Below are 16573 nucleotides of genomic sequence, written 5' to 3' on the forward strand. Positions count from 1 at the left end.
GAGAAAGGGTCTGACATTTGCCTGGAAGAACATGTCTCCTCGGGAGGAGAATATTGGACAGAATCAATGATATGATGAGTTCCTGATATGGTTGGGACTGATACTGCATCATTTAATTTTACACTATATTGCCTGCAATAACAGCATTTGTTATTGTTCATATTTATATATTATGTTATAGTACACATACATTTTCGTATAGTTGTGTGAATCGTGTTTCATGTTGTAGTTAAATATTACTTCTCCCCCTTTCACTCAATTCATTTACCAACACGGATAGGGCCAAGTACTTATTTTGCACCCCAGAGCTTGTAACTTGGTTTACATGGGAGTGCTTTGGCAGCAATACACACTTACACGTGACCAGTTTCATGGGCTACCACAAATGCAGAGGAAAATCCATCTTCATGGTTGAGTGTACAGCTTCGAAGTGGATGGCACATGCCTGTCACTGGAGCATAACCTAAGCACAATACAGAGCAGAGAGTTCATGAGAAAGCCTGGGCAGCACTAGTACAAGTACATTTCACCTGCGTGTGCACGCGCACACACACTCCTTCCCCCCCTGCCCCCACACACACACACACACACACACACACACACACACACACACACACACACACAGTTTATAAACCTCACAGCTGTGTAGACCTTCAGGAAGACTTCAAGTGCAAACTGAAGTATCAATATAAAATGTCTCCTACACCATAAATTGAGAAGTAGGATACTATGGATGCTGGAAATCTGAAACAAAAACAGTGAGTCCTGAAAATATTCAGCAGATCAGACAGCAACTGACTTGAAACCAGGTTAACTCTGTTTTCCTCTCTGCAGATGCTGCCTGACCTTCCAGAGTTTTCTGTTTCATTTCCCCTTTGCCAAAAAAGAATGCTGCAAAATGTTCAAATAACTTTCATTTCAGAGGAAAAACAAATACATTGAGGTCAAATATGTTTTTCTTAAAAATTAAAATCACAGCTGTGCACTGGCTTTCATAATGTCAATAGCAGACAAAGTTTTAAAGCATTAAGCCGAGGAATTAACTGCTTTCAATAAAAAAAAACTATATAGATCGATTGAATGAAAATAACAGCCCGAGATTAATGAGGGACATCACCATATAAATGATGAATGCAGAAAGATTGAATTCCTCTTTCCACTTTTAACAGAAGAATTGACGTGTCATTTTTGCTACATTTGAGCCTAAAGCAAACTCTCTCGAAATAGTTAAGAGTTCACAGTATAATATAGTTAACTAAAATTTTAGGTTGATATATACTAAATGACTTGAAGTATTGGTTCTCTCTGTCAATTTGATCAATGAAACATTTTTTTGAAGTATAAAACAGGTATTAGTGAACTGGATCTCTTCGAACAGGATAGCTCACACATGAAAAATGGTTTACCTGACCTCTTTAAATCTAAACTGATATAATATTTTTATTCACTTGTGGCTGGCTAGACTAGCAGTTCCTGCCTATCCCTAGTTGCCCTTGAGAAGGTGCTGGTGAGCTGCTTTCTTGATCCACTACAGTCCATGTGTTGTCGACTAATCCACAATCCTCTTTGGGAGGGCATTCCAGCATTTTGACCCAGTAACAGTGAAGGAACAGCGATACATTTCCAAGTCAGGATGGCGAGTGGCTTGGAAGGGAACTTGCAGGTGGTGCTATTCCCAAGCATCTGCTGCCCTTGCCCTTCTAGGCGGAAGTGGTCGTGGATTTGGCCCGAGGCCAGTTCACATCACTTCAGTTTATTACTTTGTTTCTTAAAACAGCTCAGTTCATATGAAGACTATATTTCTTTACTACTTTCCTGCTCACCAAGACTGGAACTCCAAATGCAGAGAGTCCAGTGTGAAATAATTATCAGTATTAGTAACACGCATTCCTGCACAGTGTAAAATTATCTGTGCATCAACAGCCTGCCTCAAGTCAACCTTAGAAAAAGCATGTCACCTAGTCATGTCTTCATTGTGTGTGAAATTACTTCAAGTTTTAGTTCAGTAAAATAGCAAATGACTTAGCACACCCTTCCGTTGAATTTTCAGCCATATTCTGAGCTGGATTACAGCTCAATTTCCCAGTGACAGAAGAATGTCTACACTCTGTATTCACACCTCCATTTTGTATTAACTTCAAGCAGCTGCAGCTTTAAATCTCCTCCCATATTGTTTTCACCCTTTGCTAGATTCTGTTCCATTGGCAAAAGCTCTTTAAATAAACGTCTCAAAAGAATCAAATTTGAAGGAATCTAGAGCATCCAGTGCCACAAGAAATGACACCAAAAGTTAATGATGAAATGGACTTTAAAAATTCAACATTTGAACGTTCCAAATACAGTACTTTTCCAGGGATTGACAAAATACTTATGATGTATGCCCACAATTTACCCCTTGCATTCTGTCCACAGGGTCACGAGTAAAAGCAGACACAAGATGAAAAAAAATGAGGTAAATTTACCATAGCTTCCAACCTTCCCAGCTGCCGCATCAACAAAGGGTTTTATCAAACCCCCAGGAGTTGTTCCCTATCTCCAGTTGGACCAGTTAAAGGTTACAAAGGAGAGATAAAATAAATGCCAAGGATAAGGGAAATCAGAAATTCCAGATTCATATTTTTGAATAAACTGAAAACATAATTTTATGCTCTAATGCAATCTAAATAAATTTTAATAAGAAACAGATTGATATAGTGCATTGTAAAAAGCTTTTTATTAGGTTGCAAGGTAAGGTGCTGGAATTGTTTGCCAGGTTTTGTTTTGTTTTTAAAGGTCCAAAATACCTTCCTGCAGTATGGTGTAAACTTGGGAGGTGAACAACTGCCTTGCTGGGCAGAGTGTGAACTCTCACACAGTTAATGTCTGCCAGAAGTCTGCAAAACGCACAGGTTATGATATGATTTGATTTCATCTCATTTATTACTGTCACATGTACCTGGGTACTGTGAAAAGTTTTGTTTTGTGTGCAGTACAGGCAGATCATACCATACATAGTGCATCAGGGTAATGGGACAGAGTGAGGATTACAGAGTGAGGCTGCAGAGAAGGTGCACAATGAGCAAGATCAACATTAAATTGGAAATTTGTAAGGTCCATTCAGAAGTCTATTAACTGTGAGGAAGAAGCTGTTCTTGAATCTGTTGGTCTGAGTGTTTGAGCTTTTGTATCTTCTGCCTGACAGAAGAGGTTGGAATAGGTTATAGCTGGCGTGGGAAGAGTCTTTGATTATGTTGACTGCCTTTACGAGGTAGCGAGAAACGCAGTTGGAGTCAATGGAGTCATGGACATCATGCCAGTGGTGCCATTTCAAAGTTCCAGCTGATGCCCTCTTCCAACCTGGCACAACTGAACATGTTTGAGGAGAAAGAGAGGACTGCAGATGCTGGAGATCAGAGCTGAAAATGTGTTGCTGGAAAAGCGCAGCAGGTCAGGCAGCATCCAGGGAACAGGAGAATCGACGTTTCGGGCATAAGCCCTTCTTCAGGAATGAGGAAGTTTGTCCAGCAGGCTAAGATAAAAGGTAGGGAGGAGGGACTTGGGGGAGGGGCGTCGGAAATGTGATAGGTGGAAAGAGGTCAAGGTGAGGGTGATAGGTCAGACTGGGGTGGGGGCGGAGAGGTCAGGAAGAAGATTGCAGGTTAGGAAGGCGGTTTTGAATTCGATGGATTTGACTGAGACAACGTGGGGGGAGGGGAAATGAGGAAACTGGTGAAATCCGAGTTCATCCCTTGTGGTTGGAGGGTTCCTAGGCGGAAGATGAGGCGCTCTTCCTCCAACCGTCGTGTTGTTGTGGTCTGGCGATTGAGGAATCCAAAGACCTGCATATCCTTGGTGGAGTGGGAGGGGGAGTTGAAGTGTTGAGCCACAGGGTGGTTGGGTTGGTTGGTGCGGGTGTCCCAGAGGTGTTCTCCGAAACGCTCCGCAAGTAGCCGGCCTGTCTCCCCAATATAGAGGCCGCCACATCGGGTGCAGAGGATGCAATAGATGATGTGTGTGGAGGTGCAGGTGAATCTGTGGCGGATATGGAAGTTTCCTTTGGGGCCTTGGAGGGAGGTGAGGGGGGAGGTGTGGGCGCAAGTCTTGCACCTCCTGTGGTTGCAGGGGAACGTGCTGGGAGTGGAGGTTGGGTTGATGGGGGGTGTGGATCTGACAAGGGAGTCACGGAGGGAGTGGTCTTTACGGAATGCTGATAGGGGAGGGGAGGGAAATATATCCTTGGTGGTGGGGTCCGTTTGGAGGTCACGCCTCCAACACACCCCATCCACCTGGCCACCCCGTGCTGGCCTCCTACCTGCCCTCGACCTCTTCATAGCCAACTGCCGCCGCGATATTAACCGCCACCTGAACTTCCCCACCCCTCTCACCCACTCCAACCTCTCACCCTCGGAACGCGCAGCCCTCCACTCCCTCCGTTGCAACCCCAACCTCACTATCAAACCAGCAGACAAAGGAGGCGCGGTAGTAGTTTGGCGCACCGACCTTTACACCGCTGAGGCCAAACGCCAGCTCGCAGATACCTCCTCCTACTGCCCCCTTGACCAAGACCCCACCCCCCACCACCAAACCATCATCTCCCAGAATACCCATAACCTCATCACCTCGGGGGATCTCCCATCCACCGCCTCCAACCTCATAGTCCCACAACCCCGCACCGCCCGCTTCTAACTCCTGCCCAAAATCCACAAACCTGACTGCCCCGGCCGACCCATTGTCTCCGCCTACTCCTGCCCTCATCTCCGAACTCACCTCCGCATACCTTGACACCGTCCTGTCCCCCTTAGTCCAAGAACTCCCCACCTACGTTCAGGACACCACCCATGCCCTCCACCTGCTCCATGATTTTCGCTTCCCCGGTCCCCAACGCCTTATTTTCACCATGGACATCCATTCCCTGTACACCTCCATCCCCCATCACGAAGGACTCAAAGCCCTCCGCTTCTTCCTTTCCCGCCGTACCGACCAGTACCCTTCCACTGACACCCCCCTTCGACTGACTGAACTGGTCCTCACCCTGAACAACTTCTCTTTCCAATCCTCCCACTTCCTCCAAACGAAAGGAGTAGCCATGGGCACCCGCATGGGCCCCAGCTACGCCTGCCTCTTCGTAGGATATGTGGAACAGTCCATCTTCCGCAACTACACTGGCCCCACCCCCCACCTTTTCCTCCGCTACATTGATGACTGTATCGGCGCCACCTCGTGCTCCCACGAGGAGGTTGAACAGTTCATCCACTTCACCAACACCTTCCACCCCGACCTCAAATTCACCTGGACAGTCTCAGATTCCTCCCTCCCCTTCCTCGACCTTTCTATTTCTATCTCAGGCGACCGAATCAACACGGACATCTACTACAAACCGACCGACTCCCACAGCTACCTGGACTACACCTCCTCCCACCCTGCCCCCTGTAAAAACGCCATCCCATTCTCCCAATTCCTTCGACTCCGCCGCATCTGCTCCCAGGAGGACCAGTTCCAAAAACGTACAATGCAGATGGCCTCCTTCTTCAAGGACCGCAATTTACCCCCCGACGTGGTCGACGATGCCCTCCACCGCATCTCTTCCACTTCCCGCTCCTCCGCCCTTGAACCCCGCCCCTCCAACCGCCACCAGGACAGAACCCCACTGGTCCTCACCTACCACCCCACCAATCTCCATGTACAGCGCATCATCCGCCATCATTTCCGCCACCTCCAAACGGACCCCACCACCAAGGATATATTTCCCTCCCCTCCTCTATCAGCATTCCGTAAAGACCACTCCCTCCGTGACTCCCTCGTCAGATCCACACCCCCCCACCAACCCAACCTCCACTCCCGGCACTTTCCCCTGCAACCGCAGGAGGTGCAAGACTTGCGCCCACACCTCCCCCCTCACCTCCCTGCAAGGCCCCAAAGGAAACTTCCATATCCGCCACAGATTCACCTGCACCTCCACACACATCATCTATTGCATCCTCTGCACCCGATGTGGCCTCTTCTATATTGGGGAGACAGGCCGGCTACTTACGGAGCGTTTCAGAGAACACCTCTGGGACACCCGGACCAACCAACCCAACCACCCTGTGGCTCAACACTTCAACTTCCCCTCCCACTCCACCAAGGATATGCAGGTCTTTGGAGTCCTCCATCGCCAGACCACAACAACACGACGGTTGGAGGAAGAGCGCCTCATCTTCCGCCTGGAACCCTCCAACCACAAGGGATGAACTCGGATTTCACCAGTTTCCTCATTTCCCCTCCCCCCACATTGTCTCAGTCAAATCCATCGAATTCAGCACCGCCTTCCTAACCTGCAATCTTCTTCCTGACCTCTCCGCCCCCACCCCAGTTTGACCTATCACCCTCACCTTGACCTCTTTCCACCTATCACATTTCCGACGCCCCTCCCCCAAGTCCCTCCTCCCTACCTTTTATCTTAGCCTGCTGGACAAACATTCCTCATTCCTGAAGAAGGGCTTATGCCCGAAACGTCGATTCTCCTGTTACCTGGATGCTGCCTGACCTGCTGCGCTTTTCCAGCAACACATTTTCACAACTGAACATGTCATAGAGATATAGAGATGTACAGCATGGAAAGAGACTCTTCGGTCCAACTTGTCCATGCTGACCAGATATCCTAAATTAATCTAGTCCCATTTGCCAGCACTTGTCCCATACCCCTCTAAACCCTTCCTATTCATATACCCATCCAGATGCCTTTTAAATGCTGCAATTGTACCAGCCGCTACCACTTCCTCTGGCAGTTCATTCCATACACACTCCACCTCGAGTGTGAAAAATTGCCCCTTATGTCCTTTTAAGTTTTTCCCTTCTTATCCTAAGCCTATGCCCTCTGGTTCTGGACTTCCCCACCCTAGGGAAAAATGTTGTTAGTTTATCCTATCTATGCCCCTCATGACTTTATAAACCTCTGTAAGGTCACCCCTCAGCCTCTGACGCTCCAGGGAAAACAGCCCTAGCCTATTTAGCCTCTCCCAATAGCTGAAATCCTCCAACCCTGGCAACATCCTTGTAAATCTTTTCTGAACCCTTTCAAGTTTCACAACATCCTTGCAATAGGAGGGAGACCAGAATTGCAATATTCCAAAAGTGGTCTAACCAATGTCCGGTACTGCTACAACAAGACCTCCCAACTCCTGTACTCAATACTCTGACCAATACAGGAAAGTCTTCTTCACTATCCTATCTACCTGCAACTCTACTTTCAAGCAACTATGCACCTGCACTCTAAGGTCTCTTTCTTCAGCAACACTGTATTAGTCCTGATCCAGTTTGCTTTTCCAAAATGCAGCACCTCCCATTTATCTAAATTAAACTCCATCTGCCACTCATCAGCCCATTGGCCCATCTGATCAAGATCCCATTGTACTCTGAGGTAACCTTCTTCACTATCCACTATATCTCTAATTTTGGTGTCATCCGCAACCTTACTAACTAGCCCTCCTATGTGCACATCCAAATCATTTATATATGACTAAAAGCAGTGGATCCAGCACTGATCCTTGGGGCACTCCACTGGTCACAGGCCTCCAGTCTGAAAAGCAACCCTCCACCACCACCCTCTGTCTCCTACCTTCAAGCCAGTTCTGCATCCGAATAGTTAGTCACCCTGTATTCTATGAGATCTAACCTTGCTAACCAGTCTCCCATGAGGAACCTTGTCAAACACCTTACTGAAGTCCATACAGATCGCATCTACCGCTCTGCCTTCATCAATCCTCTTTGTTACTTCTTAAAAAAACTCAATCAAGTTTGTGACACATGATTTCCCACACACAAAGCCATGTTGACTATCCCTGATCAGTCCTTGCCTTTCCAAATACATGTACATTCTGTCCCTCAGGACTCCCTCCAACAACTTGCCCACCAGCAGTATCAGGCTCACTGGTCAATAGTTCCCTGGCTTGTCCTTATCACTCCTCTTAAATAGTGGCACCACAGTAGCTAACCTCTAGTCTTCCAGCACCTCACCTGTGACCACCGATGATACAAATATCTCAGCAAGAGGCCCAGCAATCACTTCTCTAGCTTCCCACAGAGTTCTAGGGTACACTGATCAGGTCCTGGGGATTTATTCACTTTCATGCATTTCAAGACATCCAGCACCACCTCCTATGTAATTCAGACATTTTTCAAAATGTCACCATCTATTTCCCTACACTCTCTATCTTCCATATCCTTATCCACAGTAAACAATGATGTAATATATTTGTTTAGTATCTCTCCCATCTCCTGCAGTTCCAACATAGGCTGTCTTGCTGATCTATGAGGGGCCCTATTCTCTCCCTAGTTACCCTTTTGTCCTTAATGTATTATAAAATCCTTCTGGATTCTCCTTAACCCTACTTGCCAAAGCTATCTCAAGTACCCTTTTTGCCCTCCTATTTCCCTCTTAAGTATACTCCTACTGCCTTTATACTCTTCTAAGGATTCACTCGATCTATCCTGTCTGTACCGGACATATGCGTCCTTCTTCTTCTTAACCAAAACCTCAATTTCTCTTGTCATCCAGCTTTCCCTACACCTACCAGCCTTTCCTTTCACCCTAATAGGAATATACTGTTTCTGGACTCTGATTATCTCATTTTTGAAGGCTTCCCATTTTCCAGCCAGCCCTTTACCTGCAAACATCTGCCCCCAATCAGCTTTTGAAAGTTTTTGCCTACTACTGTCAAAATTAGCCTTCCTCCAATTTAGAACTTCAACTTTTAGATCTGGTCTATCCTTTTCCATCACAATTTTAAAATTAAAGGTTGGTACAATTGCAACATTTAAGAGGCATTTGGATGGGTATATGAATAGGAAGGGTTTGGAGGGATATGGGCTGGGTGCTGGCAGGTGGGGGGGACTAGATTGGGTTGGGATATTTGGTCGGCATGGACGGGTTGGACTGAAGGGTCTATTTCCATGCTATGCACCTCTATGACTCTTAATAGAATTATGGTCGCTGGCCCCAAAGTGCTCCCCGACCGACACCTCAGTCACCTGCCCTGCCTTATTTCCCAAGAATAGGTCAAGGTTTGCCCCTTCTCTGGTAGGTACATCCACATATTGAATGAGAAAACTGTCTTGTACACACTTAAATTCTTCTTCATCTAAACCCTTAACACTATGGCAGTCCCTGTCTATGTTTGGAAAGTTAAAATCCCCTACCATAACCATCCTATTGTTCTTACAGATAGCTGTTTAGCAGGAGAAAAGACACCTCACCAGCAGCATTAAAAGGGATAAAGAGACAAGCATTTGGATCAAGAACACAGCTCTGCTGGAATTGCAATCTTCTGCAAGTACAGGATACCATTGATTGCCAGCAGCTAACCAGTGCTATATGTTTGCTGTAGAACCAAACTGGAAAGAAATCCACTCCCTCAATGCTGCAAAGGATCACTTTGTATTAAGAAGCTCCTCCAGCATTATTGCCAACATATAGAAAGGTGAAAGTAATGCAATCATAGAAGAATTTAAACACATCCTGTGAGAGTAATCAGAATCTCTGCAGACAAACCTCTCGTCAGATGGATCAAATTCATACATTGTACTGCAAATAGATGCTCTGCCAGAGATATATCACAACTCAGTAAAGCACAGCTATGCTAGCAATGCTATTGAGACATTCAGCAGCGTGACACAAAAGTTGAATATGAAAAATTAAAAGCAACAAACTACATTTTCCACACATCCCTCGATCAAGTAGTGTGCAGTTATCCAGCTATGCACAGTGAAGGTGAGAAATTGTTTTATTAATTGTGTATCTCATTAGTTTATTCAATTTTGTGCAGCTCATGCAAGTGCAGCTTTTCAGGAAATTGAGCATGCAGGAAGAACTGTTAGTAGAGATGATTTAAGCCACTCCTCAAAAGAAAGCTCAATTTAATCTGCTCATAATGAATACAGCACCCCTCAAAAACTAGCATCCTGAAAGAGGAGTACTTTTCACTGACTGCAATTGTTATTTAAATGTTCTTATTATTTCTACTGACAGAAAATGAGAATATTTTGTTATATTCTATTAATGCTGGCCAGCAATTATAGGCTATGAAGAAAATGAAGATTATATTTAAGCAGTCAAAAAACATGGTACAATGACTCTTATATATGGCAAAATACAGTTCACTCACACATTAAATAGGTTGCAACATATATAATCAGCAATTGTGCAATAACTAATTATTGATGTAAGGAAATATGTACATTTTTTAATTAATGAAACTAAAATCAGTGTAAAACAAGAATAAAATGTATTGAAAACATCTTCTACTGTTACAAAACATTACCAATACCAGAAAGCAATTGTTTTACATTATAAAGTCTGAACTTGGACAATCATGCATTGGTTTTCTAATATAAAGAAGTACAAGAGGAGCCACCATATTCATTAGGAGTCTGCTAGGTAAATGTGAAAACTAACTAAAATGGGAAGGCAAGTTCTTCAATATGTTGCACAGCATAAATGCCACAGAGAGAGAGAGAGTGAGAGTGAGAGTGAGAGTGAGAGTGAGAGTGAGAGTGAGAGTGAGAGTGAGAGTGAGAGTGAGAGTGAGAGAGAGAGAGAGAGAGAGAGAGAGAGAGAGAGAGAGTGAGAGTGAGAGAGAGAGAGAGAGAGAGAGAGAGAGAGAGAGAGAGAGAGAGTGAGAGTGAGAGTGAGAGAGTGAGAGAGAGAGAGAGAGAGAGTGAGAGAGAGACAGAGGCGGGGTGGGGGTGGAGAGAGAGAGAGAGACAGAGACAGAGACAGAGAGAGAGAGAGAGAGAGAGAGAGGGAGGAAGAGAGGGAGAGGGAGAGGGAGAGGGAGAGAACATAGAGGGAGAGAGAGAGAGATGGAGAAAGAGACAGAGAGAACATATTCAGGCACTAACCTCAATTAAAAACAAGCAAAGCTCTGGCATTTTCTGCAGCTGAAATTTATTCAGGGAGAATTCTGCTCAGGCGTTTCAAGTACAATACGGATATAAAAGGTTAAACGGCAGACTGGGAATGCAAAGGACATCTAAGGAAAAAAACATGCTATGCTGAACAAAGGAGCCGTTGGAACGGGAAGCCGTAAGCTTCAAAATTGGATGGTTCAAAAATAGCACATAAGGCTAAAGATACATCAGTATATCTGCTTTCAACTTCTATTTAAACTTGTCAATGGAATGCAGCATATAGTTGTATTAGATTTGAGTCTATAATTGTAATCTAAAGAAGTTACCTTTACAGATGGAGAATTCAGACTGCACACACTGCAGTACTGCACATACCTGATCGAGAACAATACAGTACCTTGCATACCTGCAGGGCCAAAATCTTGCCTGGTAAGGAATATAGCATGGTCGTGATATTCGGAGTGTCCTGGATCAGACCGCTGTTGAGTGTGAGCCCATCGGCAAACTTGTTCTAAACTTCGTGAAGGATTCCCACGCTCTATTAAGCTAATGGACTGTAAATTGAAGAGAGATTAACTAAGATAGCTCCGTATTGCTCCAAATAAAACGCCCATTTCATTTTTTTCAGGATTTACGAATCTGTGTTTTTTTTTTAAACTGGTGCATTCTTGTATTGTGACACACAAATTATACACAGGTATAACTCGATGCAAAACTGTCACTACTATTTCTTTTAACCTTGTATTTTCCAGGAGACACTTCCTTTGGCTAACCTGCTCAAGTATAAAACTCTTTACTGATATTTTCTTTGGGCAAGTATATGATAATGTGAAGTGAAATCCATATCTATGCTTCCCCCTCTCTATCTCGCTCTAACCACAGCTGCAGAGGCCAAGTTGGGTAATGTCAGCTGCTGTGAGGCCCAAGATCCACAAATTCAGCACATATCTGGAGTCTTTCATTTGCATCATTTAGTACAGAATGCTAATATAGACAAAGTGGTTAATCAATCAGTTAACTACTATATCTGTAACTGTACTTCTAATAACGTTCAAACTCATGGTTCAACTTAATTAACACCTCAGTTTAGAATAAGAGGAATAATAATCCATTTCATTCAATGACAAAGTTTTTAAGGTTAGGAGGTAAACTCTTAATCGAATTGAAGTGTTAAGACTGTGTCTTTTTCTTTCGCTGTGTTTTCGACTAGGGAATGAAATGGCAAAGGGACTGTTTTAAAACGAAGAACTGTGGAAAGAATTGCTGCACTTTTAGACAGCAGATTACGGAAACTCATTGTGAATGGTGTTTACACTGCTGCTTTGATCAAGCATTGGGGGAGGATATTTGGAGATGTGCTGGCACCAAGTGAGATTGGGTTGCTGATTGGTTTGTGGGGTTGTGACCAGTTGTGGATGACCAAGGTCATCAGGCTGACAACAATTACCAGATTACCTTCTAGGTAGCTGAACAGCTTGTGGGTGTGAGTGATATAGGCAAAAGTCTTCAGATTGCTGCAAGAAGTTTTCTCCCAGAAAACAACTAAAGCTTCAAAAAAGCCAGTTTATATTCCCTGCCTAGCTGCTGCAATATGTTGTTTTAACCAGGAACTAACAGACTTTGCAGTTAGTGTAACAACGGCCCGTGCCTCCAATGAAGGGAAAATAACTTGGAGAAAAGAGTCATACCACATGGAAACAGACCCTTTGGTCCAAATCATTCATGCCGATCATGGTTCCCAAACTAAACTAATCCCACTTGCCTGCATTTGGCCCAATAGCACTCTAAACATTTCCTAGTTATGTACCTGTCCAAATGTTGTTTAAACATTGTCACTGTGCCTGCATCTACCACTTCCTCTGGCAGTTCATTCCACATTTGAACCATCTTCTGTGTGATAGGCTGTCCCTCAGGTGCCTTTTAAATCTTTCTTCTCTCACCTTTAAAACATGCCCTCTATAACAGAAAATCCTGACAAGCAAAAGGACCATCTCAGAGAACCCTATGATCTGGGGTAATTGAACTGCTTTTCCACTTTTCATTTTCCCCTCCACCTATAATTCTAATTGTTTGTGTCTGTATATATGTGTAAGGTGAGGGCGAGGAAGGTTTATAAAGGTTTAGAATTTAACCTAGTGGAGTTATATATTGACAGTTCATATCTGTTTTATCGCTGGTTACAGTAAACTTGTTTTGTAGAAAAAAACTCAGTCCTTGTAGAGTACAGAAACCTTGACTATGTTTTCTGTTAGCCTAGGTCTAAATGACAGATATATTGGGGATTTGTTACAATTAGAATTGCAAAGGGAAAGAGAAGGAAGGCAAGACAGAGATAATATGTATGTCAGCTTAAAATAACACAGTTGAAAAAGACATCAGATACTGATACAGGTTTTGATGGGGAGAATTGGAGTCATCACTTAAAGTCAATCAGGAAATGTTTAAGTTTACACAGCCCCATACCAAAATTTGAGGAAAAGGATGCATTCTTTATACCATTTGAGAAAATAGCGACACAATTGAATTGGGTAAAAGAAAGCTGGATGCAGTTAAGTTGACAAGTTAAGCACAGGAAGTTTATGCTTCAGAAGGTTCCTCAGGATCATGATGCTATTAAAAAAAATTAGCTACATGAGTTAGTGCCTAAGGCATATAGGCAAAGTTTCCATAATGAAATGGGCTGGGCATTGAATTCAAAAGGGTAAAGCAAATAAATTTAGACAGATGGATATGAGCATTAGAAGCTGAAACCACTCATTAAGTCCTCTGAGAGATTGTGCTCTTACAGGAATTTAAAAACTGACTATTTTCTGTAATAAGGACTCATGTTGAGGAACAAAGGATTGCAACTGCTAGACAAACAGCAATAATGGTTGATGATTATGAGCTCATCCATAAAACTAAAACCTGTCTCAGTCGTGTGACAGTAGATTGCGGTCATTACTAAAAACAAAAGCAGGATATCAGTATATGTTTACAACTATGGAATTGACAACCTGATTTCCAAAAGGAACCTCTTTAAAGACCATTACAGCTAAGGTAACAGTGGAAAAGTTAACAAAAGCAGAAGTTGCTGGAAAAGCTCAGCAAGTCTAGTAGCATCTGTGAAGAGAAATAAAAATTAATGTTTCGAGTCCGGTGACCCGCCCTCAGCACTGGAACCGAAACGTTAAGTTTGATTTCTCTTCACAGCTGCTGCCAGACCTGTTGAGCTTTTCCAGCAACTTCTGCTTTTGTTTCCAATTTACAGCAACCGCAGTTCTTTCGGTTTTCATTTAGTGGAAAAGTTAACTCAATTTTTTTTTTTACTCATTATGGACGCAAATTGAGAAACAATCTGATCAGAGTTCTAACTTCATGTCTAGAGTTTTCCAGGAAACCATTGGTAGTTTGAGGATAAAACAGTTGAAGTCAACTGGGTTTTTTCTGCAAAAATAGGGTGTTTTGGAGAGGTACCATCAGGCTTTTAAACCATGATTAAGGTAAACTTAAAGGACTGGAACAAAGGATTAGATTTCTTTACTACCAGAGATTCTCCAAATGAATTTACTGGTAGTAAATAATCGATTTGACTTGATATTTGGCCATGAGATTAGAGGTCCACTAAATTAGGGAAAATCAAAGAGATGAGTCCTCATTGCTGGATTATGCATCCTTGTTTCTAGAGGGCTTTCAAGAGGGAATTCTAGAGTTTAGGACCTTGGCAGGTAAAAGCATGGCCACCAACAGCGGAACAATTAAAATCAAGAATTGCAGGAATGCAGAGATCTCAAAAGCTTGTAAACCCAGAGGAGGTTACAGAGAAATTAATGGGCAAAGACATTGACAAATCTGAAAAATGGTTTCCACGTGGTAAAGCAGAAGACTTAGACAGTCCAATTCAGTGTGTTTGTTTTTAAAGACTAAAGATTGTACGAAGTACAAAAAATTAAGAAAGAACTAATATAAACCTCAAACATAGAATGTCAAGAGGCAGGAAAGTAGTAATTTTGGAAATAACTCAAGCAGTTTAGGGAATGAGTGGGTGGAAGAGGGGGGAATAATGGGGGAAGAGATTGGGAGAGGGAGAGAGGAAGACAGCAGGTCAAGAGAAAATAGGTAGATACAGAGATGAGAAAAGGGAAGATGGAAAGGAAGAGAGACGTAGTAAGTGGAAGAAAGAGGAGGAAGAAATAGAGAGGAAAAGATGGGAGAAAGGAAAAGGGAAAGAAATAATGGCAGGAAAAACGTATTCACTGAAAATGTCTGGTGATATTCTCACAAAACTAGAACATTCTCAAGGGAAATACTATTACCACCCTGAGATGGCTGTTGCATTTATCACTGTCAATGCCATTTCGGTTAATATTCAACCATAACAAATTTTTAAAAAGCAAACTTGGGGTCAACTAATTGTTTATTTCTCCATCTCATGCTGTCTCACTCTGATTCAGAACCTTGTGGGTTCACATCCCACTCTTGAGACTCGAGTACATCCTCCAGGCAAACATTCCTTAGCTGTAGAAGAGAGTGTTTTACTGTCAGAAGCATAATATTGTGGATGAGATGTTAAAGGGAAGCATGTAGGGCAGCAAGAGTATTTGAAAGCTTCACAAATGAAAATGAAAGAATGGGCAGACAAACATACAGTAAGTTGAACTTTTTAAGTAGGAGATGGCATTGCCTTTGCAAGGTGAGCCTCTGGAAGCAACATATGGTTACCCACACAAAATATTTAAGAAGATTAATAAAATGGCTTACCTGATAAACATTCCTGATCATAGGACATAGAATCAGTTATGTCACATGTTGAAAAAGTATATTTTTGCAAGGAAGAGGATAAGGAGAAACCAGGGCATCAGGTGGTAACAGACTGGAGGATAACAGAAACAAGACTGAGGTAGAAGTAGCCAGCTCTCCAAGTGAAACTCCTACAATTTGATTAGCTATCACAGAAACACTGGATCAGTTAGATACCGTGTTCTCACATTTAGAGGAGGGACAAGAGGAAGATCTTGCAAGACCATTGAGAAAATAGAAAGGTTATCTGGATGTACGATAGACATAGGACAGTAGGACCAATAAAGCAACATCCTTCTTGGTTAAGCACAGACAAGCAAGCTCAGTGGAACCAGAGATTTAGGATATACTGAAATTTCACTTTGTTGATTCTAGTCAAAGCAGCTGGAAGTTCACCAATAGCGTTAGTTCCTGAAGAGAATGGATCACCTAGATTCTGTATAGGTTATAGGAAGATAGATGTGGTTATGAAGACAGATTTGTGCTCTATTGCACAGATAGAAAATATTAACAATAGTGTTAAGTCTTTCATTCCTTTTTAAATGATGTACTGAAGGGGTATAGCCAAGTGCCATTAACATTACGAGCTTAAGAAATGGCTGCTTTTGTCACATCAAATGGGCTATACCAAAATCTAGTTATGCTATTTGGATAAAAGAATTCCCCCAGCTACATTTCAAAGATTTACAAATCAAGTCAAAGCTGAAGTCTGTCGCTGAGTAATTTATTTTGATGATGTTATGGTATATGGTAAGTGATGAGAGACACATAGAAGACCCTTATAAGCTAAGCTGGTTCAGTGAAAAATGTAGTCAAACATGAATATGTGAAAGCAAGAGGAACACGCCTAGGATATAACATACGACAAGCTCAGGTGTTGTGAAGAACAGCAAAAATGAAAGTGCTAATAGGAGTCTGTTTCTAAAAA

The 16573-nt window shown here is 43.0% G+C and overlaps 1 protein-coding gene across 7 annotated transcripts in view; it reads right to left on the reverse strand.

The window, feature by feature from the left end:
- Positions 1-16573, reverse strand: part of adamts14 (ADAM metallopeptidase with thrombospondin type 1 motif, 14) — a 203173-nt gene that overhangs the window by 46589 nt on the left and 140011 nt on the right. For 6 of the 7 annotated variants that reach the window (XR_015754287.1, XR_015754286.1, XM_087982533.1 and 3 more), the window contains exons 6-7: positions 11264-11420; positions 358-463 (exon numbers count right to left, since the gene is read on the reverse strand). Coding sequence is in view for 5 of the 7 variants with exons in the window: in XM_087982533.1 (XP_087838659.1) it covers positions 358-463; positions 11264-11420 (263 nt within the window). In the remaining 2 variants the exon portion in view is untranslated. The remainder of the gene's footprint in view (positions 1-357; positions 464-11263; positions 11421-16573) is intronic. The other variant, XM_043678770.2, reaches the window with a different exon arrangement.

The sequence above is a fragment of the Chiloscyllium plagiosum genome, unplaced genomic scaffold, assembly GCF_037043375.1.
Source record: "Chiloscyllium plagiosum isolate Xiang-an unplaced genomic scaffold, Cpla_swu_hap1 HiC_scaffold_43, whole genome shotgun sequence".
NCBI classification, from domain to species: domain Eukaryota; kingdom Metazoa; phylum Chordata; class Chondrichthyes; order Orectolobiformes; family Hemiscylliidae; genus Chiloscyllium; species Chiloscyllium plagiosum.